The sequence below is a fragment of the Zootoca vivipara genome, chromosome 14 (assembly GCF_965207765.1).
Source record: "Zootoca vivipara chromosome 14, rZooViv2.hap1.1, whole genome shotgun sequence".
In the NCBI taxonomy this organism is placed as follows: Eukaryota; Metazoa; Chordata; class Lepidosauria; order Squamata; family Lacertidae; genus Zootoca; species Zootoca vivipara.
Genome location: NC_142597.1, coordinates 43,781,865 through 43,807,526, shown reverse-complemented (window position 1 = coordinate 43,807,526; position 25,662 = coordinate 43,781,865). Strand labels below are relative to the sequence as shown.

General features: G+C 45.3%; 1 protein-coding gene across 3 annotated transcripts; it reads left to right on the top strand.

Moving 5' to 3' along the window:
* Nucleotides 1-527: 527 nt before the first annotated feature.
* Nucleotides 528-21,238, top strand: LOC118096916 (transient receptor potential cation channel subfamily V member 2). 3 transcript variants are annotated; one of them, XM_088657559.1, is made up of 17 exons: nucleotides 577-1,057; nucleotides 1,906-2,061; nucleotides 3,639-3,824; nucleotides 4,836-4,963; nucleotides 6,194-6,346; nucleotides 6,469-6,609; nucleotides 7,199-7,500; nucleotides 8,726-8,902; nucleotides 9,961-10,119; nucleotides 11,160-11,255; nucleotides 12,587-12,657; nucleotides 13,975-14,140; nucleotides 14,415-14,481; nucleotides 14,635-14,942; nucleotides 15,424-15,545; nucleotides 17,130-17,224; nucleotides 18,723-21,238. In XM_088657559.1, exons 3-17 carry the CDS (start codon nucleotides 3,655-3,657, stop codon nucleotides 18,818-18,820), a joined length of 2,253 nt encoding a protein of 750 aa, XP_088513685.1. In that variant the 5' UTR covers nucleotides 577-1,057; nucleotides 1,906-2,061; nucleotides 3,639-3,654; the 3' UTR covers nucleotides 18,821-21,238. The 3 variants fall into 3 exon arrangements, with proteins under 3 accessions (XP_034995206.3, XP_088513685.1, XP_088513686.1); XM_035139315.3 differs by lacking the exon at nucleotides 1,906-2,061 and having other exon boundaries at nucleotides 528-1,057; XM_088657560.1 differs by lacking the exons at nucleotides 1,906-2,061; nucleotides 3,639-3,824.
* Nucleotides 21,239-25,662: the final 4,424 nt, after the last annotated feature.

The window sequence follows — 25,662 nt, the reverse complement described above, 5'->3', positions numbered from 1 at the left end:
TGGCAATGCAGAGAACACAAAACCTTTTTCTGTTTCAACAAGCTTTCGAAGTGAAGATATTATTTATTTTTTAGACCAGTCTGAACCTGTATTGGATTGGAAATTTCCATTAAAAACATTATCAGTGGTTTTTGTTTTGTTTTAATCGTTGAATCACTTTGAGCTGTTTCACAGAAGGAGATTCATATGTGAAATGAAAAACAGCAAATTTATAGTTATTTATAATGAACCCTGCCCCTTTTAAAAGATTGTTCGTGTGAACCCGCCTCTTCACAATACACCATGTGTCAGTCATTGCTCCCTCCCCATCTGCCTCACTTTGCCCAACAGTAGGACCGGGCCTGTTGACTTAGGGGAGAGAGAGGGGTGTGTTTTTAATGTTTTTATCTCAATTTATCAGCATGGGGGAAAGCACACTTATTTTCTCAGTAAGTAGGTCTGGCAGTGAGTGTAGCTGCGTCTGGCGGCTTTCCGCCCAAGGGTGGCATTTCCAGATAACTTGTGATGTGCACGAGTGCTGAAACCACAAGCATAAAAAAGGGGAATTAACAAAAAAGGAGGAAATCTTATTCTCAATGGGGGCCTTGCGTGACTCTGTTTCTCCGCCTTGGCAGGAGGCAAGCTGACAGATATTAGCAATATTCCGGCATCTCTGAAACGTGGAACGATTCCCACACCCATCACTCTTCTAAATGCAATTGTCATTCTCTTTATGGGAACAGGCAGTCGATAATAACCACTTCCTCTAGATTGCCTCCGACATAACCGTCTGCAAGTAGCTACGGGGTTTCAGAACGCGGAAGGTTCTGCATCAGGTTGGGTGGAACAAATACTGTGTGGATCTTTTGCTGGTGTGCAAGTGATGAAAGCCAAGGTTGCTTTCCTCTCCTTTTAATTCTTTTCACACAGAAGAATCAGCATCCGCAGCCCAACAACGGAGGGGTTGTGAATCCAAAATGCCTGACATTTGAAATATTGCTGGCATTTGGGGGGCATCGTTTGCTCGGCAGGATACAGGAGACCTGTGCACCGAGACCGGGTGGAACCCCTCTGTAGAGTAAGTACATCACAAACCATTATTTCCTTCTCCCTTCCCCTCCCCAACAAGCCTTGCCTATAACTAAACATGCAGAGCATAATTTAAGCCAGGGAAAGTCCCCAGAGTCTATGGCAGGGATGGGGAACCTCAGGGATGCGAATGTGGCCCGCCATGTCTTTCAATGTGGCCCCCAGGAGCCTCCCCAGGCCACGCCCTCCTTGAACTATCATAATGCCTCTTGGTTGCCTGGATTGAGGTATATGCATGTAAAAGCCTCTGAATTTTCTATTGTGGGAAATATGCAGCTTCCTTTGCAAAGAGAAGATTTGCATCTGTTGCTCTGCTTACTTTTACGCCGGGCCACACCCACCACTGCAATGTGGTCTCTGGAAGGTGGAGAGTGGCGACAGAAAAATGTTCTCCCTCCACTCACCCCTCATCGTGCTATGAGACCATTTTAAAATTCCAAGCATAAGTCTGGCTATTCTCAGGCAAATAATGAGAGTGTTTCAGAGCCTGTGCCGAATGCCCTTACCATGCCATGGAGTAATCCAATCTGTATGACATGTCTGAGATTAGGGCGTGACTTTTGAAATCAGGAGTGGGGGGTGGGTGACCTAGCATATACTTCTGGGTGATTTCCCCCCTTTTCTTTAGAAAAGAGATTACTGAAAACATTGAGTTTCAGATGGAAAATTGGCCTAGAGGTGAAGCAACGGTCTCTCTGTGGGTGCATGTTTATGCTGAATGTGTCAGATTCATGCCTGTCATGCAGGTACCTCTTTTCTTCCTAAAGCTCCAGGTAAGGTTCCGTGATGATGATGATGAGGCACATAGTTGTAAAAAGGCTCTTTTTGGCCTCTCAGGTTCCACGGTTGAGCCCTGGAGCGCTTGAAAGAGGTTAAGGACATCCGATGAGTCCAGTTGTTGCATCAGGCCAGTGGCTCACCTAGCCCAGCATCCTGTTCCCACAGTGGACAACCAGCTGCCCCCCGTGGGAATCCCATACGCTGGACTTGAGGGTAACAGCAACTCTCCCTCCTTGTAGTTCACAGGAACTGGTATTCAGAGAGGTCTCCAACAGTGGAGGGAGAATATAGCCATTGTGGCTATGAGTAGACACTGATATTCCTATCTTCGATGAATTTGTTCAACCCTCTTTTAAAGTCCGGGGGTCATCACAACATCAGATTGTGCGGCTCACATGAAAAGCCTCCTCCTAGCCCTCCCTCTTTTTTCCTGCTCGCTGCAATTATATCTGAAGCCTCACACCCTTTTCAGCAGGCATGTGACATGAGGCACTCCTGATAATGAATGCTGCCGTTGTCTTGTAACTCCATTAGGTCCTGCATCTTGGGAGGCACCGCCCTCAGCTGCATCCTCTTCCTAGTTTCTGTCTGAGTGTGTCGGAAGCTTGCCGTTGCAGATGGCTCTCAAAGCATGGCTCAGCAAAAACACGAAGCAGTTCAGAATCAAAATGTTATTACGCAGTTCACAGGGCTGCCAAACAAAAAAGAAAAAGAACAATCCGTCTCCTTTGGAATTGGGAAGAAATCAAGAGTCAGTTTGCCTTTAGGCTCCCTCTACATTACGTATTTAAAGCAGCACCAGACCCCTTTAAACAGTCATGGCTTCTCCCAAAGAATTCTGGGAAGTGTAGTTTATTAGGAGTGACTGGGGGTTGTTGCAAGACCCCCTATTCTCCACATAGAGCTTCAGTTCCCAAAGTTCCTTGGGAAGACGGACTGTTTGTTAAACCATTCTGCGAATCGTACCACTGTGAGAGGAATAGGCGTCTCCTAACGATTCTTGGCATCCTTAACAAACTGTAGTTCCCAGGACTCTTTTGGGGAAGCCACAGCTGTTCAGAGTGGTATCATAGTGCTTTAAATGTGTAGTAACGTACTGTATAGGCATCATTGTGATTTCAATGTATAGTGCAGATTTGGTCTTAAAGGTGAATCTGCCTAAATCACACTTCCCAACATCTAATTTCCATTTACCCAAGAGTTGTAGAAGTCCATTAAAAAACCCCACACACTTAAGGGGAAGACCCTCACCCCAACAGCCAAGGACTGAGCATTCTCAGTAACCACGGGTGTTGGATATCAGTTGGAAAAGAAAAAGAGAAAACTCAGGTTGTAGGTGGTGGGCAATGGAATATTCTGCTTTGAGATACAGTAATGGAATATTCTGCTTTGAGATAATGGCTGGCATGAACCCTGAAAATGAGCATTCCTGTAAGGAGGTAAGGACACACCACGACATTTCATTGCAGCACACACAAGTTACTGGAGATGGGGGATTTCATAGCGCCCTTGGCATGTGTATGGCAGATTTTAACCAGGGAATTTCAGGCTCATAACTTACAGTGAGGATCTTAATGGTCAGGCTAGTTTGTGCAGGTGGAGATGGTTCTTGAGGTATTTAAGGATCCGTATACATCTTATTTTATGCACAGTTCCATACTCCTGCCCCTCTGGATGTGCCAGACCTTTTTGTAATGCACTTTTCTTTGTAATCCCGAGGGCTGGAATCTATTCAGTCTATTTGCTGTAAATCAAATAAACCTTCTTGCGGTGCTCTATTCTCTTGCCAGCACTTTCAATAGCGTGATGCATAACTTACCAATACTGGAGACAGACGATGGCACCTTGGACAATGTGGAGACAAGGGAGAAGCAGGCAGTTGGGGGAAAGGGAGAACCACGGCCTATGGAAACCTCCTATGAGACGGAACGTCCACCATCTCCAAAGATTAGGATTAAGATTCCTCCCACTTTGAGGTAAGGAGCTGCCTTCAGGAGTCAACCCATCTACTGCAGGGATGGGGAACATCTGTGGGCCTCTGGAAGTTGGTGGACAATAACTGCCATCATGGCTGACTATCGGTCCTGCTGGCTGCTGAGCTCCTAGACATATCTTTGTTGACACTCTCCAAGAGCTCTGAAAGGTTAATCAGACAGGACTTGCGGAAGCCATGCTTATGTCTTCTTCAGAAATACTTGATCATCTATATGCTTGGTCATTCTATGTTTAATCATGCTTTCCACCATTTTTCCTGTGTTAATTCCCAGGTTCATTTCTTTAAAAAATGGGTGTTACATTGGCCACTTTCCAGTGCTCAGATATGGAGGCTGATACTACGGATTTTTGTTAGAAGATCAGCAATTTCATATTTGAATGCTTCAAGAGCTCTTTGGTGAACGCCTTCAGGAACAAGTGATTTGTCAGCTTGTCCATAAGGCCTAGAAGTTCATCTCTTATCACCACCATTTGCCTCACCACCACTGGTCTACAGAGGCTCTTTGAAATTTCAGGGTCACTCCCAGCTCTGCTTGGAGAAGTTTTCATGGATTGAACTTGGGACGTTCTGCATCCAGAGCAGGAGCTCTACCACTGGGGTATTATGGTCCTTCCTGGACTATATTCTGCCTAAAGAAGGGCGTCGGTTATCTCTGCACTATGAAGCATTATAACACCACCTTAACAGCTACGGATTCCCTCAAAGAATCCCGGGAACTATCATTTGCTAAAGGTTCTGAGAAGTAGGAGACGCTTAATAAAGCTACAACTCCTCTGAGAGCTTTAGCAATTAGTTTCTCTTCTAAGAGAACTCTGGAAAATGTAACCCTGCGAAGGGAACTAGGGTATGCTAATTATACATCCTTAACAAATGACAGTACCCAGGATTCTTTGGGGGAAGCCATGACTGTTTAAAGTAGTACAATACTTATTTAAATGTATACTGAAGATGCGGTCTTTGTTCATTCTGCTTCCCTTCCCGCCCCCCACAGTAAAGAGAACACTTTTAACAAGAGCCGCCTCTTTGGTGCTATTGTGAGGGGGAACCCTAAGGAGCTGGAAGGACTGGGGGACTATTTGCAAAAAACCGGCAAATTTCTTACCAACTCTGAGTACACAGGTAGGCATAGTGATGTTTTCTCAGGGAAGTTGTGTTATTTTTAACTAACAGATTCACATCTGGCGTTGCTTCGGAATTGTAAAAAAAAAAAGTGGTTAAAATCAGTGCAGTTTTGAAATGCTAGCCTGCCATCTTTATTCAATTGTATCCAGACTTAGACCAAAACCTGCTCTTTGATCTCATGAACCATCATGCAAAAATTGGTGAAAATCAATGCACTTTTGAAATGTATATTCTGTTACACCTGATTCAAAATGGTGTTCAACAGTATCTGAACATAGACAAAAAACTGCTCTTTGGTCTCAGGGAACAACATACAAAAGTTGGCTACGGTATTTTAAGGGGGGAGGTTCCAAGCATATAGAGAAAAGACAATTTCCCAAACTATAGAGTAGATTGGTGGTTCCCATCATTTTTGGTATGGCAACCCACAAATCCAAAAATATATTTGCTATGTTGACTCATCCATTTATTGTCAACCGAATGTTGGACCTTACACAGGATTCAAAACTGCTTGGGTTTTCAACCCCACAGGTTGGGAAACTCTGTAGTAGAGGAAATTATAAGGGCCCAAAGCACAGTTACAGGTACAGTTATCTGCTTTGATTGCAGAATGTCCCTGGTTCAATCCCTGGTATTTCTGGTGAAAAGGATCAGGGAGCGGATAATGAGCAAGAGGAGAAATAACAGAGAAGTTCCATTTGATTCACAAATGCAAGCTTACTTAATTCACAATTCACAACACATATGCAAATTTGAGGCATCTCTGTCCTTTGAAATAGGCTCTTCCCTGAATATTTGAAATGGATGGAGTTGCTTATATGGCACCCCAGCATGAAGTCTGCTTGATCTTTATGCACCTGTTTTGTGAAGAAATTATTTATCTCTGTTCCTACCGGTATATAACATATTAAATATTTTCATCTTGCTCAGCTAGTGCTTTTGGCCTATCAGAGCACAGTTCAGTTGTGTTTCAATATGACAGAAACTTGAGATAATTTCCAAGATTCAGGGATCCTCTCACCCTCTAGAATACTTTGGAACAAGATCCTTAGCCTAGGATTGAGCTCTTCTCAGAAGATATTATAAGATACACCTGCTGCACCCCTTTCATTGGATATTCTTAAAGCATCTGATAAGACTTGAATGGCCCTTTACGTTGTCCTTGTTAGAAAAAAAAGAAAGAAATGTAGTTCTCCAAACAAAGGATGGAAATCCCTTCTCTTCCAGATGGAGAAACGGGCAAGACCTGCTTGATGAAGGCCTTGCTGAATTTGAAAGACGGGGCAAACCCCACCATCCCTTTGCTGTTGAAGATAGACAAGGAGACTAAGAACCCAAGGCCTCTGATCAATGTAGCTTGTAAAGATATCTTCTATAAAGGTAAGGGCCTTGAGGTGGGGAGACAGCATTAAAAAAAGAACTCCTCCACTCAGGCGTAGGAGAACATGCTTGTTTTGTATGTTTGACTTCCTTAATGATTTTCTTTCATGCCATTCTTCTAGGCCACACAGCACTCCATGTTGCCATTGAGGCAAGGAATCTAGATCTGATCAAGCTCCTGGTGGAGAACGGCGCTGACATCCATGCCAAGGCCTGTGGAAAGTTCTTCCACCAGCAGGAGAAAGGGGCATGCTTCTACTTTGGTAGGTTGATGCTGTGTGCCTAAAGTCTGCTGTCACAGATTCTTGAAGTGGGTGCTCAGTTTTTGTAACTTGTGCCAAAAGCAGCCATTCCTCTCCCAGTTTTGTTTGTTTGTTTGTTTAGTCGTGTCCAACTCTTCGTGAACCCATGGACCAGAGCACGCCAGGCACTCCTGTCTTCCACTGCTTCCCACAGTTTGGTCAGACTCATGTTGGTGGCTTTGAGAACACTGTCCAACCATCTCGTCCTCTGTCGTCCCCTTCTCCTTGTGCCCTCAATCTTTCCTAACATCAGGATCTTTTCCAGGGAGTCTTCTCTTCTCATGAGGTGGCCAAAGTATTGGAGCCTCAGCTTCAGGATCTGTCCTTCCAATGAGCACTCAGGGCTGATTTCCTTCAGAATTGATAGGTTTGATCTTCTTGCAGTCCATGGGACTCTCAAGAGTCTCCTCCAGCACCATAATTCAAAAGCATCAATTCTTCAACAATCAGCCTTCTTTATGGTCCAGCTCTCACTTCCATACATCACTACTGGGAAAACCATAGCTTTAACTATACGGACCATAGTTTTACTTCTGTTTATCTCCTTCAGGTGAGCTTCCCCTCTCCTTAGCTGCTTGCACCAACCAACCAGAAGTGATCAGGTATCTCCTGGATAACCCTCATCAGAAGGCCAACCTGGCAGAGCAGGATTCCCTCGGCAACACAGTCCTCCACGCCTTGGTGATGGCGGCCGATGATGCAGATGAGAAGAACAGGGAGCTGGTGATCGAGATGTACAACAAGATCCTGATGCACAGTGCCACGCTCAACCTATGCCAGAAACTGGAGGAATTAACCAACAGGGAAGGCTTGAACCCTTTGACCCTGGCCGTCAAGACTGGAAAGATAGAGGTAAGACAATTGGGAGCTTATCATCAGCTGCATTTCTGAGCTGAGGAACCTGTGACCTTCCAAGATGTTGTTAGACTCCAGCTCCCATCATTCTCCTGGCTGCTCCCACTTCTCATTCCCACTGGCTACTTGGAGACGGAAGTCCAACAATATCTGGAAAGCAGCATCTTCATGTCATGCTCGCAGAGATTCAGGCCACACAAGATAGGTCAGTGTTGTTAACCTCCAGGTTGCAGGCGGAGACTGAGAGGACAACTTGCAGAATACAACTTAAGAAGATTTGTACCAGGGGATACATGATTTCACAACTCCTCCATTACAGTGCAGAAGCTCAGATATCATGTCCCAGGGATGGCGAGACTCAGGCCCAAGATGGCGAAACTGGAGGTCCAACCCTCCAGGCTTCTCTATCCAGCCCTTGGGACTATTTTTAGGCTTCACACCCTCCAAGCTACAGGCGTCCCTGGCAGATTGCAGTCCGCCAAGGCTCTTTTTCCAGCCCTTGGGACTCTTTCTAAGCCACACCCCTTACTGGCAGAGATGCTTTGGTCTGGGGGGTCACAGGCGGTCAAATACCCATTATAGCAGGGTACCAGTGCCATCGTCTTCTTCAGTATCCCAAAGCTGCCCAATCAGCATGAAATGGGAACTTTTTAGCCACTGAGAAGAAGTATTCCCACCCTTTGTGCTGATTGGAGCCAATCAGAGTGGAAGGAGGTAAGGTAGCCACTCAGGGTGGGCTCCTAAGGTCACTCTGGAGAAGACATGCCAGCAGAACACTGAGGAGTTGTTGGTCTGTGTTATTGTTGTTGTTTTTGTTGCTGCTGCTGCTGTTGTTGTTACACCACCATCCATGCGAAGATCACTGGCTGTTTTACAATATAAAAACACAAAATACATAATATAACAACGGAAAAAGCAATACCCTCCCCTCTGGCACATTTAAACGGCCATAGATTGTTTAATCAGCCAAAGGCCTGGTTGAAGAGAAATGTTTTCACCCAGTCGTTAAAGGTGTGTAATGAAGGTGCCAGGCAGGCCTACCTGAGGAGAGCATTTCATAAGTGGGGAGCCACCAAAGAAAAGGCCCATTTTCATGCTGCCACCCTCCAGATCTCTCACCGAGGGAATACACAAAGGAGGGCCTCAGATGATGTCTAACTATTCATAAATGTTGGAAGGCAAAACTCAAAGAAGATTCCTCCCCCTTTTCTGTCCTTCCTAGATCTTCAAAAACATTATTCACCGTGAAATCAAAGACCCGGAGTTCCGTCACCTTTCGCGAAAGTTCACTGAATGGACCTATGGGCCTGTCCACATCTCTCTCTATGACCTGACCTCCATTGACAGCTATGAGGAGAACTCTGTGTTGGACATTCTTGCCTACAGTAGTGATACTCCGGTGAGATGATCAACAAAGGCGACTTGTCTGCTTCAAAATAATCCCTAAGGGCTTCTCTCTTCAGGAGATTTTCTTGGTGCCATCTTTGTTTTCTTCTCAGTGCTCTGCACCCATCTTTTTTTTTTTTAAATAGTTTACACAGGCCCCTTATATTATTGATTTATTCTTCGAAGATGTCTCCACAAGAATAGTTTTTTTGTGGTCTTCCCATAGGCACCTGGTTGGTCACTGTGTGAAAGCAGATGGGCCATTCAGCTAATTCAGGAGGGCTTCTCTTGCCTTAGAGAGTCTTGATTTGTGGATACTTACAGTATTTTGGGAAAACAAAATGGGTTACCCCGATCGATTGCCTCTCCCCATAAAAAGCTGTAATGTAAAATATGGGATTAACCTGGAAAATGTTATCCATAGCACAGAATATCACAGGACGGTGACCCATGTACACAAGCCCCAACATTTTCTGCTGTTGCCCTTCTCAGTCCCATAGCTGAAGCACAATCAATTATGTACTAGTGACTTCTTGTAAAGATTTGCATGTTTTCCCTGTCTATAAGAATGAACACTGTACCAGTAGGTTCATTTATCTCTGTTTTGATAGCATTGTTTTGTCATTCCTACGCTGATTTGCACTGTTATATATGACTTAGAATGTTTTAGATGAATAAGCAGTTTAATACCTTTAAACCAGGCATCCCCAAACTGCAGCCCTCCAGATGTTTTGGCCTACAACTCCCATGATCCCTAGCTAACAGGACCAGTGGTCAGGGATGATGGGAATTGTAGTCCAAAACATCTGGAGGGCTGAAGTTTGGGGATGCCTGCTTTAAACAAAGAAACACACACCAGTATAGGCCTCTTCATTACGCCAAACCACAGTTTATTCAGCCAACCTGTTTGCAGGCTGAATAAGCTGTGGTTTCGTGCAACTTGGAGCAGGGCTAGGGTACCCTGTGGCCCTTCAGATGTTTTTTGGGTCCAACTGCCAGCAGCCTCAGCATGGCTGAGGGATGATGGGGGCAGAATCAATGAATTATTTTCTTTCTTTCTTTCTCCTACAGAAGCGGTACAAGATGGTGGTCCTGGAACCTATAAACAAGCTTCTTCAAAGCAAATGGGACTCCTTTGCTGCCATGAGATTTTACATCAGTTTTTTCTCTTATGTGGTGTTCATGTCAGTGTTCTCAGCTGTTGCTTATCATCGGCCTCTGGAGGGGAAGGTAACAGCAGCTTTGGTGCTTGGGGGATACAGAGAAGGAGGCAAAGGGAGGAGAGTGGCTCTCTAGGGCAGAAGTGTGGAAGCTTCCTGTTTGTTCTACAAGGTCCTTTTGGACCAAGCCGCACCCACCTGCCCATACATGATGTAGGGCAGGCATGTCCAACAGGTAGATCGTGATCTACCGGTAGATCACTGGATGTCTGCGGTAGATCACTGGTAGATCATTGGCTCCTCCCAAAGAAGCTGAACAACTGTGGCTCCCCTAAAAAGCTCAACATTTTGCCTCCTCCCTGGAAAAACATTGACACCCAAACCCTCCCCCAAAATAGGCCTTACTCCTTCCTTAAAAAAGCTCAACAACTTTGTCCTGAACCCCCCCCAAAAGGGGGTAGATCACTGCCAGTTTTTAGTAGATCACAGTTTCTTGGGAGTTGGCCACCCCTGATGCAGGGTAAGGGTGGGAGAGAGATTCAATTCAGTTTGCACTGAAAGGCAAACCTACTTAATTTCCACTTTCTGAACTGAAATGCATTCATCCTTTGAAATTCACACTTCTCCGAATCTTTGACTGCAGTTCTGCAGCCAAGCAATGTGTACGAAAGATGAACAAGTGTGCATTATTATGGATATATCAGGGGAAGATGACGTGCAAAAGTTTGTTATGTTATTTTAGGGGGGGGGGGGAATAGGCAAAAATTGCCAGCAGAGATTCACATGGATAAATTTTCATGATGTCTTAAAAAAATGAAATTCATTTTGATGAGATTAAAAATAAATAAATCATAAGCAGATGCAGAAATGTTGAGAACTAGAATAAAGACTGGAATAAACGAGAAGCTGAAACTGCCAGATCTGTCCAAGTCATATCTGGTCAAAAAGGAACTTGTAGGCACTCCCAACCAGCTGGTCAGTGCCGGCAGAGTCCTGTGCATAGAATCCTGTACAGCCCTTTGCAAGCCCTGACAATCAGCTGATTGTCACTGCTTTTATCTCCCCCAATTACTTACGTTCTCCCCCTTTTCTTTTATTGTATCATCCCAGCCTCCTTTTCCAGTGTCAAATGCTGCTGGAGACGTATTGTGGCTCATTGGCCAGGTCATTGTCTTAATCGGAGGCGTGTATCTCCTCGTTGCTCAGGTACAACATACTCTTATTGCTCTTCCTGCTGCTGTTTGGGATGTGTTTGATGCTTTTTTTGCATCTTAGGTTGGCTACAGAAAGCCAGCAGAAAATAGGACTGGCTGCAGAAATTAAGAGCATCAAATATTTCATTTTAAAAGAATTAACAAAATATATACACTACTTCGGTTTGCACATAACCATGGTTTGTTGAGCCTAACTATGGCTAGTTTGGACATATAAGCCTACCACAGCAGGCTGATTTTTCTGACAAGCAAACACAATGCATAGCTTTGATTTGTTGTTGGCTTATAAACCATGTCTTCATAACGCAACAGCTCACTCGCATGCATGTAATTCCTTGTCTCCTATGGCTGCCTGCCCAGTGCTGAAATACAAGGTTGCAGTTGAAAATCTGGGGTGGGGATAGAAGGAAGTGAACCATTAGGATGGTTTAATACATTGTGGAGGAGGAGTCCTTTTAATCAACTAGATTCTCCAAAAGGAAGCCCACAGTTGGTTCCTGAGTGCAAGAGCCAACTTGAGATTCCCAATAACTGGATTTCAGAAGCACACTGCCTCCAATAGAGGAAGGAGAACACAGCCATTGTGACTAGTAGTCACAGATAACTCTCTCCCCCATTAATTGATCTAATCCTCTTTTAAAGCCAGCAAAGTTGGTGTCCCAGACTGCCTCTTGTGGCAGTCAACTCCAAGTTGAACTCTGAGCTGTGTGAACAAATCCTTCCTTTTGTCTTTCCTGAGACTTCCCAACATTCAGCTTCCTTAGGAGACACACATTTCCTTTGTCACTAGGTTTTGCAGGATTTTATTGCCCAGAGATGAAACTGGGTTGAGTGAAAGCACATACCAAGGGCAGTGATCCTTCTGGTCAAATCACCCTTAAAACACTCCTTTTAAAAAAAGTTGTTCACCTCCACACTAGAAGAGCTGGTGAGTAAGCTTGTAAATAAATACCCACCCAGCTGCTTACCCATTTACTGCTCAGTGATTTCTTTTTGTACCACCACTAGTTGGTTCAACCTGCTGTACAGAAGTGTAGTGGTCTAGGGTCATGGGGTGGAGGGGCAAATACACCTTATTATTTCTGCAGCAAGGTTTCAGAAGGACTCCTGTCTCCAGAGTCCTAGGGCTGCTCCATCAGAATGAAAAAAATAGTACACCTGGCTGAAAGGTGACACACGGGTATCTGCACTGATCATTGCAATGCATCACTGATTAATATTGTATAATTTTAGAAGGTTGTGCAGACTTAGTTGTGACTATCATGAAGGGATCTTGCACTTCTACTGTACTCACAAGAGTGTTCCTCTCCGTTTGCTTTTTAGACTATTTACCTGTGGAGAAGGCGCCTGTCACTGAAAAGTCTACTTCAGGATGGCTACATCGAGATTTTCCTGTACGTTGGGGGGGGGGGAAGGGGCATGTGGGCAAGAGGCCATTGTGGGTGGAGGTGGTTTACAATTCAAAAGTTCCCCCTGTTTCGTTTGCGGAGGAGAAAGGAAGCCCAGAATCAAGTGAAGCTTTGGCTAATCTACACAGAATCCTTGTTGGATCCATCATTTTATAGGGGGTAGCTCTGCTTTTCATACCTGCCTTGTTTTGTTTAAGATCACAAAAACAACCACAAAAAAATCTCCCCCCCCATTTCTCCCACCATAGCCTGCTGTCATGTACAATAATTTTGATTGATTCAGTTTGTATTTCAAGACATTTCAATATTTTCAGTATTTAACAATTTGCACTTTCTGAAAGAATATGAATTGAGTCCTGCAGTACAGCCGTCCTTCCACATCTGCACTTCTCTACAGAAGTGTGCATCCTAGGAGAATTTTATTATTTATTAATATTTTAAATAATTGTTTTCAACTGTTTCTACTGATTATTTCTTGCTTCCTGAGTTTTGTAAACCACTTTGAGTTTTTTATTTTTTAAAGTCAAGCATTAAATATGGTTTAGTAGTTCTTGCTTCATCTCTCATGGTTTATCCGGTGGGAGGTGCAAATCACAAGCCCAGTTTTGGATGTAATGCATTCTCCAAGCCATGGCTTAGCTCTGGACCAAGTGAGAGCTGGACCATAAAGAAGGCTGATCGCAAAAGAATGGATGCTTTTGAATTATGGTGCTGGAGGAGACTCTTGAGAGTCCCATGGACTGCAAGAAGATCAAACCTATCCATTCTGAAGGAAATCAGCCCTGAGTGCTCACTGGAAGGACAGATCGTGAAGCTGAGGCTCCAATACTTTGGCTACCTCATGAGAAGAGAAGACTCCCTGGAAAAGACCCTGATGTTGGGAAAGATGGAGGGCACTAGGAGAAGGGGACGACAGAGGACGAGATGGTTGGACAGTGTTCTCGAAGCTACGAACATGAGTTTGACCAAACTGCGGGAGGCAGTGGAAGACAGGAGTTCTCTGGTCCATGGGGTCACGAAGAGTCGGACACGACTAAACAACTAAACAACATCAACAAAAGGGAAGAGTGAAGAGGCTGCAATTTTTTCCTTTTCTTGCTCATTCATGCTTAGCTGGGGCATGTGGCTTAGTTTTTTTGTGTTAGGCAGGCCAAGGAGACTTTTCTATGCCTTAAAGGTCCCTCCTCTGGCTTCCTTGTGGAATTCTGCAAGGTATATTGAGCAGATTTTTGCATGCCTTATTTATAAAGGAAACCTCTAAGCAGGGATCATTTCTGCATCCCCCCCACCATTTTCTCACAGGCTGTTGCAGTCAGTGACCCTGCTGGTTTCAGCAGTGATGTACCTTGCAGGCCTGGAAGATTACGTGCCTTGGATGGTTTCCTCCCTCCTGCTCGGCTGGATAAACCTGCTGTATTACATGCGAGGCTTTCAGCAGACCGGGATCTACATTGTCATGATACACAAGGTTGGTAGAACACCAATCCAATAAAAACTGCTATCATATTTGCAAAGCAAAGTCTGGTTTCCATGCAGTCCTTCTCCTCCTTCTCCTGGCCTAGGAAGAATCATGCCACCTCCGTTCTGAAGCTGGCCTTGCTCTTAGGTCCAAGTTCATCCACTTGAATTTCATGCCTGGGCAAAGATCTGAACCTGGGTCTCTTCCCATTCATAATTTCTATACTCTTATCTACACCATGCTGTGGCCCCTTGGTTCACTTATATCCTGCTCTGTGTTCCAGGCTATTCTGCGGGACCTCTTCCATTTCCTCATGGTCTATTTGATTTTCCTCTTTGGCTTTTCAACAGGTGAGTCTCTACTTGTCCCCGCAGGAAGCGCTGGAATGGGTGGCAGCAGCCAGAATTCTATCTGTATTTTGGGACTGGATTCTGGTACAAATAGAGATGTTTTCAAGGTCTCTAAGGGCCTCTTGGTTTGAATATTCTGATTTATCATTTCAGCCCTTGTCATACTTACCGGGGAGGCTCCCCAGCCTGTCCAGAATGGGTCTTCCCTCATCAACGGTGATGGCAAAGACCAAGTCAAGTATGCCGGGCTGCTGCAGACTTCCCTGGAGCTGTTCAAGTTCACTATTGGGATGGGGGAGTTGGAATTTCAAGAGAACCTGAAGTTCAATTACTTTGTGATGCTCCTCCTTCTCTTCTATGTCATTATGACTTACATCCTCCTTCTGAACATGCTGATTGCCCTGATGAGCGAGACAGTAACCAAACTCTCTGGATACAGTCAAGGCGTTTGGAAGCTGCAGGCAAGTCCATAACCACTGGGCATTGCTCATTGCTTTGGGAAAATAAAGCTAATGGGTGCAGCATACAATGGTTGAAAATAAAATAAAAAATACACAAGTTCCTGGCTCCTCGCTCTCCAACCCTTGATCCCCCTCTGACAGTTGCCTGTTAGCTCAGCCCTGATGAGGGATTCACACATAAGGAAGAAGATCAGATTAAAAGCCCATGTAGTTCAGCATCCTGTTCCAAAGTGGCCAACGAAGTCTGCAAGGAGAACAGCAGTTCAGGGCACCTGCTCTGCATGCAGAAAGTCCCTGGTTCAATTCCAGCTATTTCTAGGTGGGGCTGGAAATCTCTGCTTCCTGAAACCCAAGAGAGCCACTGCTAGATGGACCAATGTCAAATAACTGTATGGAGGCAATGAGACAGAGCTCCCCTATAGATCTAAGATGGTGGGGAGGTAATTGTGAGATGTACATTCTTCCTATATTGCATCCACAGAGAGCGATTGCTATTATGGAGTTGGAGAAAAACTGGCTTTGGTATTGGCAGAAGCCCAAGAGATCTGGTTGCCAGCTGTCTATCGGCTCTGAAGAAGAGAAAGATAAGAGATATTTTTTCCGGTGAGTTTGGCCATGCCCCACACTGTTGTAAACCCATAGGGCACCTTACAGTCAGGTTAATGTGCAATGCAGCACAATGGTGACTTGAGGTGGATCCTCTACTGTAGTTTGTTACGTATTGATACAGCTCCATCTATGTAGGTCAAGAGTGGGGGGGCCTTTTTCAGCCTGGGGGGCCAGATTCCCATCCGGACAACCTTCTGCAGCTAGCAGTGGGCGGGACCAGAGGCAAAGGTGGGTGGAGCAAGGAGAGTGAAAGTCACCTTTGTATATAGTAGCCTAGTTCCTTCATATAGGTCTCCACATCCTCAATGCCAGGGGTCAGCAAACTTTTTCAGCAGGGCGGTCCACTGTCCCTCAAATCTTTGGGGGGGGGCTGGACTATATATTTTTTGGGGGGGATGAACGAATTCCAATGCCCCACAAATAACCCAGAGATGCATTTTAAATAAAACAGCACATTCTTCTCATATAAAAACACGCTGATTCCCAGACCGTCCATGGGCCGGATTTAGAAAGCAATTGGGCCGGATCCAGCCTCCATGCCTTAGTTTGCCTACCCATGCTCAATGCATGCAAACAATGAGGCATTACCAGAGCTCAAGGACACATTTCCAGGGTGTGAAAGAGGACTGGTGGTGTGGCCTGGGGCGGATGCCCAGGGCCACATAGGATGCCCAGGGCCTGGATAACTGCATTTGGCCTCAGGGTCACCACTTCTGATGTACAGTAGAGTTGTAGATTTGTGAGAGGCTTCCTAACAGCTCTCCACACCCTTAGCAAGCTACATTTCCCAGGATTGCTTGGAGAAAGCCATGACTATTAAAAATAGAATGATTCTGATTTAAACATTTGGTGTGGATGTGACCGTAACCCCAAGGAAAGCTCAAAGTGGTTAATAGCTAGGGCTGCCATACGTCAGGAGTTTCCCAGACACTACCAGGATTTCAAAGGTGAAAGTGATGTCCTGTAAACCAAAAAATTGTGGTTTTTGGGGGGGCGTTTTCATTATAAAAAGCTCAACAACTTTCGGGCTGTCCTTGTTTTTACTTCTTGAAATATGGCAACCCTATAAGCCTGCAGGAGAAAAACCATCAACACACAATGTTAGCCTAATCATTATTATTATTTGTATTATTATTTATTAAATTTCTATGCTGCCCTTCATTTGAGGATCACAGGGTGGTTTGCAATATGAAACCCCCAAAATGCACAATATGGTAACAAACAAAACAGTACTCCCCAATATAATCTTCAATGTAACAAAACATTGCAACTTATGAATGACAATAGTATTCTGACAAATTAATAATAGGGTAAACATATCAGAAGCATTTATGGGTCAGTTTTGCAGAGCCACTGAAAATGTGATTAATCTGTATTGGAATATTTTTAAAGTTGTTTTTATTGTTTGCCACCCTGAGCACTTTTGGGAGGGATGGCGGGATAAAAATGTAATCATCATCAAAACAAACAATTATGCCAAAAAAGCTACACAGCTAAGCAATATGTCGACTGTATATTTGCTCCCAACTGAGTGATGGGATTCGGGCAGTTCATTGTTCATTTGTGTTTGTTTTGTAGTGTGGAAGAGGTAGATTGGGATAACTGGAAGAAAGAACTGGGAACCCTCAAGGAGGATCCTACAGACTCAGACCACAGTGAGATGGCGTCTAAAGGTAAATAAAGAGCAAAGCCCAACTCCAGACATGGGTAACATATGATCATTCTTACGTTATTAAACTCCAACTCCCATCACTCACAACTAGTATGTCCCGTGGTTGGGGTGGTGGAAATTGTGGTCCAACAAAATTTGGATGGCCACAAATTCCCCATCCCTCTATTACTCAAAAGGTTTGCTTACCTTCTTGCCTTCAGAGCCATCAGGGAAACCTCTGTGGCACAAGAGGTCATTGGACCACCACAGGGCCGTGCCAGCTGGTGATGGTGTAGCTATGCCAAATCAGGAAACTGATCCCAGGGGAAAGTCTCATATCTGCCCATCTCAGCAGCTGAGTGAATTCATCTGGCAAAAAAAAATACAGTGGTACCTCAGTTTACAAACACAATTGGTTCCGGAAGTCTGTACTTAACCGGAAGCCTACTTAACCTGAAGTGAACTTTCCCATTGAAAGTAATGGAAAATGGATTAATCCGTTCCAAATGGGTCCGCGGAGTACTCAAAATACTCAAACCGAGGCGTACTAAAACCGAGGTATGACTGTAAATTAAAAAACCCAAAAATAATATTTTTGAAGTCATACCTGCTCTCTCTCCACTTACTAGAGTTTCTGCCCTTGAGAAATCTTTTTAGTAGACCTGGAAAAAAGAGATTTCAAAGTTCCTTGCTTGCAGCATCAAATGATGCAGAATAGGAGTCAAGTATACAAGTCAGAAACACACACACACACACACACACACACACACACACACTCCCGTATTCCCTGATCGTAAGAATTTGACTTTAGTCTGACTTGATATATCTGCCCATGTAACCCATCTATATTCTGACCGGCAATGGCCCTCCAGGGTATAACAGAGAGAAAGGTCTTAACCACCACCTGTTCCCCGATCATTCTAACAGGAGATGTCAGGTATTGAAACTGGGATCCTTGAGTGCAATGCAGGGGGCTGCCATAGAGCATTTCCACTTAAAATGTAACAAGGTTCTAGTCCTCATGGTTCTGAACAAAGGGTTGACTCAGAAGCATACGAAACTGCCTTATAGTAAATCAGACCACTGTTTCATCTAGCTCAACTTTATCTACTAACCTCTCCTGGCAACAGGCAAAGGGATGCCAAGCATTTTGGTGTTTTTTTAAAGGTTTTTTTTTTTTAAAAAAATATTATAATAAGAGAAAGAAAACCAGAAAATAACGATGAGGAAAATGCAGTTTGGGGGAGGTATATGTGCTCTCTTTAACTGCAAACCCTTTGAGGCACCATCATTCCAGACAAAAGTATACCTAGAGTTTTACACTACAAGCACCAGTGGGAATGCAGTGACAGGCAGAAAGATTTCAGGAGATGAGGCCAGGGATTGAATTCTGCATACGAAGCAGGTGCTCTGCCGCCCAGCTGTGGCCCCTCCTAACCCATTTGCCAGGGCACAACAGCTTTTCTGCTTGAGGACTTGCCTGTCCCTGCTCAACAGCCTTCTTCTGTTTCCTGTTCCAGGGAAGCGTCTATGGAGCTGGGTATCACAGGGGATGACGAACATGGCGGCGTCGGAAGCAGAGGAGGAGCAAATACCCTTGCGTGACAGAAGTCAGTGAGTGAGAGAAAGCCACAAGGAGGACGCGGTGAATTCTTCGGGCCACATTAACAGCCACCTCCAGCGACGTTCCTTAAGCTGTGAAGTGCAAGAGCTTAGCAGGAGCAGCCCAGCCACCATTAAGGCAGTGACTCAGACCCACGTTCCATGTCATTTACAGATTTGTGATGACAGTCTTGCCTTAGAGGAAGAATAATTCAGTCTCCTGTCGAAGAGTCTCAGCCTAAGAACCGAGGAAGAGCCTGGCTGCAGGATCAGGCCCAAAAGGGCCCACCTAGTCCAGCATCCTCTTCCCCTAATTTGCCAACCCTAAAGCAGGACATGAGGGCAAGAGATTCCCAGCAAGATTTATTCAGACGCATCCTGCTTCTGACAGTTTAGGGAAAACTTAGCCATTGATATCCTCCAGGGATTTGCCTAATCCTTATTTAAATCCGTCCGGGTTTGTGCCCATCGCTACCTCTTGTGGGAGCGAATTCGCTGTTTTTTAGTTGACACCCTGCAAATGAAAATCGACTCCACATCTCCCCCCCGGCTCTCTGGCCCCCATTTTTGTTTTCACTTCAATGTGTAACAACCTAATCCACACTTCCTGAAACAATCACAGATTGAAAGACAGCTGTCCTATGAAATTTGCACTTCTCTGAATTTTCTGATGTTGGTTGACGTATATATTGGGCAATACAGAAAGAAGCACCTTCGTGTCCTTGATCCTATTAAAGACTTCTTTAAAAAAAAATCCAAAGGACTGTCTGACAAATAAAGAAATGAAGGATTTTTTTTTTTCATTTAAAGCATACACTTTACTTGGTACCGAACTGTCAAGCTGCAGGCAGGAAAAAAAAAACCCCAGACTAGCACCTGAAGTTGTATCTCCCCTCATGTTCAAGCCACAACCAAGTTACATGTATTGTGCAGAAAACTAAACTCTACTGAGTGTATTTCAGGGGTTCCTTAAGTCAATGAATTGAAACCCAGGGGAAAAGAAAGGCCACTATACATTTTCAATAGCTAAGGGAGAAGCCTAATGAAACTAGAATTAGGAATAATAATAATAATAATAATAATAATAATAATAATTTATACCCCCCCCAATCTGGCTGGGCCTCCCCAGCCACTCTGGGTGGCTTCCAACAGAAAAATAAAATACAATAATCTATTAAACATTAGGAAAGGAGAATGTTAGCCACTTTGAGACTCCTTCGGGTAGTGATAAAGCGGGATATCAAATCCAAATCCATTAAAAGCCTCCCTTTAAAAAAGCCCATTTTGTAGTTTCACGCAGCAGGGTAATTCTAATCCATCCTCTAGGGGAGCCCTAAAACTCCCCATGAGGTAATTAAATGAATTTGTTTATTTCATTCTGAAGCTATTTAGAAAGACCAGCTGCCCTTGCAGAGGCCTCCACATACTAATTTTATTTCATAAAAAACTATACATTGCTTGATTGTTAAAAAACAACAACCTCAAAGGGTCTCCCTTCTTTTTGTAAACCGTTTTTAGGTTTTTCTCTTACGATCCAGTGTATATAACTAAGCAAGCTACCCCTCATGGGGGGAAGCGAGGGAGAGATAGCCTTCTGAATCCTCATGAAAAACAATTCCCAAGGGAACGGGTGTTTATGCACTTATTTCCTTGCGGGGAGAGAAAAGGCAGCTCTCTTAAGGGAACCATTTTGAGCCTGGTTACAGGTAGGTAGCCATTTTGAGCCTGAGATTCTGGCACCCCCATGAGGGCAAGGAAGGAAAATGGCGGGGAAACTCCTCAGCTAAAGGACTACTCCCATACCTAACCCTATGGGCGAGGGGCAGGATCCTGAGGGCTCGCTTTTGGAAGTCCCTGGACACAATCCGCACTGCCTTTCCTAAGTGTCACGAGTGGGGTTCCTCAGCATTGCTCAGCCCACTCCCTGCTCTGAGGCATACGCCACAGCTGTTATACTTTTGCCTGTTGCTTCCGCCATCTCTGGCCAAGATGGCCGCCCAGGAGGGGTCTGGCCAGGCTCCCATGGCTCTGCCTTTGACAGTGCCAGGGCTCTTAAGGCAGGGGCTTCACATTCACCGGCTCATAGTTCAGGGGTGGGGGTGGGGTGGTGCTTTCTGTCAGTTATGGGTTTTTTCCTCTCGTGGGTACGCTCCTTGCATTTCCAAAGAGGTAAAGGACTCCCTCCCTCACAAAGGACATGTTGGATTTTTCAACTTTCAACTTCCAAAGCTGCGAGCTGATAAAAAGTTGGAGCACGACTTGGAGGAATTCAGAATATATTTCAGTTAAATTAATATGATTTAGTAAAGTGTGTGCAAAATCATTACAAATGATTGCCAACTACTTGCTGCTATATTATAAATTATTGTTATTCATATTTAGCATGACCTGATGTTAACAGGAGGAAAAATTAAAGTTCTTTGGCTTTCTGAAACCAGTTGATGTGGTTCTTCATGCAGTGTAGACTTACCAAATTGAATGTTGTCCAGTCGCAAAAAATAATCCCCCACACCCCAAAATCTATCTATCATCTATCTATCTATCTATCTATCTATCTATCTATCTATCTATCTATCTATCTAATTTTTATTTATTTTCCATTTAATATTATACATTCACATCTTCATTATCCACTTTACCACCTTGGCTCTTTAGAGCCTATCAACTTCCTACCCTCCCGCCTCATGGCTTTCAAAATTAACCTTTATACCATTGCATTTTGTACGTTTTCCAATTCTAATTACACTCATTACAAAATAGCTCAAAATTTAAATAAAAATAGAAAGATAGACAATTTCTCATTAGAAGTCTTCAGACAACCCTGCTGTTGGTGTTAATTGCTTACAATAATCTTTCAAATTTTGTATAAATTTACTCTAGCCCTTTTGGAATACTTGATCAGGCTGGTTTCGGATTTTTTCTGTCAGCTTCACCAGTTCTGCAAAGCCCATCATCTTCATCTGCCACTCTTCTCCAAAAAACACGTATTTTTAAAGACCCCTCACGGAAGTAATTTGCAAAAATTGTTTCACCCCCTAAAATGTCACACTCTCACAGTCAACATAGAAGGGGGGACTCCTCTTCACAGAGCTTCACGAAAGGAAAGAGTTGGCACTCTCTGGGAGGTATAAGAGAAGGCAATCCCACAAAATCTCCCTCATGTTGCCCTTCTGTGAGGGTCTCCTTTCTCTCTTGTCATTATGGAGCCAGCTAAGAGATATGCTGAGGGGACACATGGCGCTGCTAGCACTTTGTCCTGAAGCAAAGAAGGACAACTGTCCACCTCTGATGCTTCAACATCTAAACTAGGCATCCCCAAACTGCGGCCCTCCAGATGTTTTGGCCTACAACTCCCATGATCCCTAGCTAACAGGACCAGTGGTCGGGGAAGATGGGAATTGTAGTCCAAAACATCTGGAGGGCCGAAGTTTGGGGGTGCCTGATCTCTTTGAATGGGAGGACAAAGTGGCGGTGGTTGAACCTTAACCAAGGCTGTTGCCTCCTGAAGCTTTTTCATCCTGGCAAAAGCACGGAGGGTGTAAGATAGCAGCTTCCTGAATCATATAGGATTGTAGAGTCGGAAGGGAGCCCCGAGGGCCATCTACTTCAACCCCCTGCAATGCAGGAATCTCAGCTAAAACATCCATGACAAGATGGCCACCCAACCTCTGCTTAAAAAACTCCAAGGAAGGGGAGGCCACAACCTCCTGAGGGAGTCCGTTCCACTGTAGAACAGCTCTTGCTGTCAGAAAGCGCTTCCTAATTTTCCCCTGGAATCTGCTTTCTTGCAACTTGAATCCATTGGTTCAGGTCCTACCCTCCAGAGCAGGCATGTGTTGGATGGAAAATTGGCCTAGAGGTTTTGTAATGGTGTGTGTGCTGCATGTGTTGGATTTCTGCCTGTCTTGCAGTCTCTCCTCTGTTCTTCCTAAAGCTCCAGGGTCAAAGTTCTTGGCCTCTAGAGTTAAGCCCCAGAGCACTTGAAAGAGCCCAGCTGTTGGATCAAGTCAGTTCCCCATCTAGTCCTGCATTCTGTTCTCACAGTGGACCCCCAGATGTCCCCAATGTGAAAGCCCCACAAACAGGACCTGAATATTTGAGGAAGTAACTCGTTGTTTGTTGTGTGTCAACTACTGGATAAATATTTGCATTTCGGACAAATGTTCAGAGCACCTATGGAGCAGATGGGTAATGTGACTCTCCTGTTGCGCATATCGGGATGACGCTGGCATATTTTTCGAAAGATCATATTGTGGGAGCTTGCCTGGGATCCGTAACTGCTTTGGACTCTGCTGGTCTCTGTGTGCTGTCCAGCACAAAATCCTAAATCTTAAGGTAAGATACCTTTTGAAATTTCTATTTTGCTTCCCTGAGGTGTGGCTTGGGGAGCCTGGAAGGGTGAGTGGAGCCTCATACATGGCCCAAGAAATGATCTCAGATACAACATCAGGAAAATGAAACAAAACAACCTCCCCATTTGGAGCTTCAGTCCATTGGCAGAGGACACCTTAAATAGAGCATATTTTCCATCAACCATGGCTGTTCCTACTGCCAGTATCATGGTGCAAGGATGGCTTAGGCCCAGCATCTGGTTCATGTGTGTGGAGGCTACATTGTTATTGCTCTAATTGAATTTCCACGCTGGTTATTATTATCCTCTCATGAATAGCAGCTATTATGTTTGGAGAACTGTTCAGGTTAACCATTATTGTGCTTAGTTTGTTCTAGTCCTCATGGGCCTGTGTTTTACCGTGTTTCCCCTTTTTTAAGACACCGTCTTATAACTTTTTTTCCTCAAAAAAACACAAAGTGTCTTATTTTCAGGGGATGTTTTAATTTTTTATTAGGTTTTTATTACAGTCCGGTACCTTACTGGCTCGGGGTGCTGCCATCCATCCCATCGCTAACATGGGAGCCGAGGGGCACGAAATCGAGGCGTGAGAGCGGGGGGGGGGGAGAGATGAGAGAGACGCGAAGCAGGTCGTCTGAAAGATGCCTGTGTACGCCCTGTCCCATGAGGGGGAAATGAGACCCGTGTCCACACCTTGTCCACACCACTGAAACACGCATTCATAAGGGGCGGCAGCTCGAGGAGCTAAACTTCCTTTCCCGCTTGAGCGCGCACGGATTCCTCTGCGCCCTTAAACTCAGGTCGAGTAGCCAGCCAGCCAGCCCCCGCACGCACTTTTTTTACACTGATACACTGAAGTCCCGCGGAGTTGCCCCAGGAGGAGTCGCCGGCGGTGGCACCCTGACTCCAGAGGGAACGGGGCGAGTTCGTCATGGCCCACCCGACGAGCACCCCCGTGGGTTTTTTGGGCAAAGCGGCGGCGGCGGTGCCTGAGGCACAGCTAGCAGCGCCGTAGCCGCGCTCCCTGAGGCACTCCCGCCTCCCCACCCCGGGCCGTTTCCATTAGCGGGCGGAGCAAGGTGGGGGTTCCCTCGCTTGCTCCTCGCCGCCCTTCTCCCTCCAGGCATTGGCGAGGCCGCCTGTCAATCAGCCACCAACTCGCCCGCGGAAGGGGCCAGCAGTGCTCCCTCCGCCGTCCATCGCGCGGGCCTTGGCCCATGCAGCCCACAACGTTCTGGTGGCACAGAAGGGGCCAGCAGCGCTCCCGCCACCATCTGTCGCCCCGGTGGCACGGAAGGGCCTGTAGGCCTCCCGCCGCCGCTCTACCTCGGGCCATGCTTCCCACGACGCTCCAGCGGTGCGGAATGGGCCAGCAGCGCTCCTGTCGCCATCCGTCGCCCCGGCGGCGCGGAAGGGCCCGCGGGACTCCCACCGCCGCTCAGCTTTGGGCCATGCAGCCCACTACGCTCCGGCGGCACGGAAGGGGCTAGCAGGCCTCCCGACACCAAGGGGTTTCCCCATCCAGGCACTCCGCCGGAGTGGAAAAAAGTCCTGGGAAGAGCGGGGGGGGGAGTCCTCCTAGCGCGGCTTGCCTGGCGACGCGCTCAATTCATGCACCCCACTCCCACCTGGTCTCAAGCCTCTCTGAGGCTCTAAAGGAAAGCAACAAGGTATGCCTTATTTTCGGGGTATGTCTTAAATTTCGCAAATACTTAAAACTCCTGCCATGGCTTACTTTATGACTACGTCTTAAAAAAGGGGAAACACGGTATCTGCAGAAAACGTGCTTATAGAACCGTCACATCTAATTAATATGCTTCTTGCTTCATAAGTACAATTGCTCCTGCTGTAAGAATTACAACCCAGCTCCCTTCTGGTAAGGTTAGGGACAAAAGAGAACTTTCAGAGGCCCAAAGGTATTAGGGCATAACCATACCTCAGCTTGGTGTGGCTGGCCTATGCTTTTAAGGGAAATTGGAAAATGAAATAACCTTATGGGGGGAAATGAAAATAGTACTGTGAAATAGTGAAAAACGATTTTTTTGCTTGTCAGTCAGGGAGAAGAGTTTCAGAGCTTGTGCAGAATGCTTTCCCTTTGCCCTGGAGTCATCAAAGCCACAATCCCAGCCCCATATGCCTGTGATTAGGGAATGACCTTTTAAATCAGAGGGGGTGAACCAACAGATATTTCTCAGAATCATAGAAACATAGAATTGCAGAGTTGGCAGGGACCCCAAGGTCCGATGCAGGAATCTCAACTAAAGCATCCATGACAGAGGGTCACCCAACCTCTGCTTAAAAACCTGCAAGGAAGGAGAGTCCACCACTTCTCGTGGGAGTCTGTTCCACTGCCGAACAGCTCCTACTATCCAAAGGTTCTCCCTATATCTAGTCAGAATTTCCTTTCTTGTAACTTGAATCCATTTGTTTAAGTCCTACTCTCTGGAGCATCAGGAAACTAGCTTGCTCCATCTTCCATTTATCAACCCTTGAGATATTTGAAAATG

What these genes read in the sequence shown, in the direction of transcription:
- LOC118096916 (XM_035139315.3), top strand. Translation starts at nt 3,655, where the DNA reads ATGCATAACTTACCAATACTGGAGACAGACGATGGCACCTTGGACAAT. An exon ending in TCAAGACTGGAAAGATAGAG is followed by an intron (nt 7,501 to 8,725) that starts GTAAGACAATTG and finishes TGTCCTTCCTAG; the next exon opens with ATCTTCAAAAACATTATTCA. An exon ending in GATAAGAGATATTTTTTCCG is followed by an intron (nt 15,546 to 17,129) that starts GTGAGTTTGGCC and finishes TTTGTTTTGTAG; the next exon opens with TGTGGAAGAGGTAGATTGGG.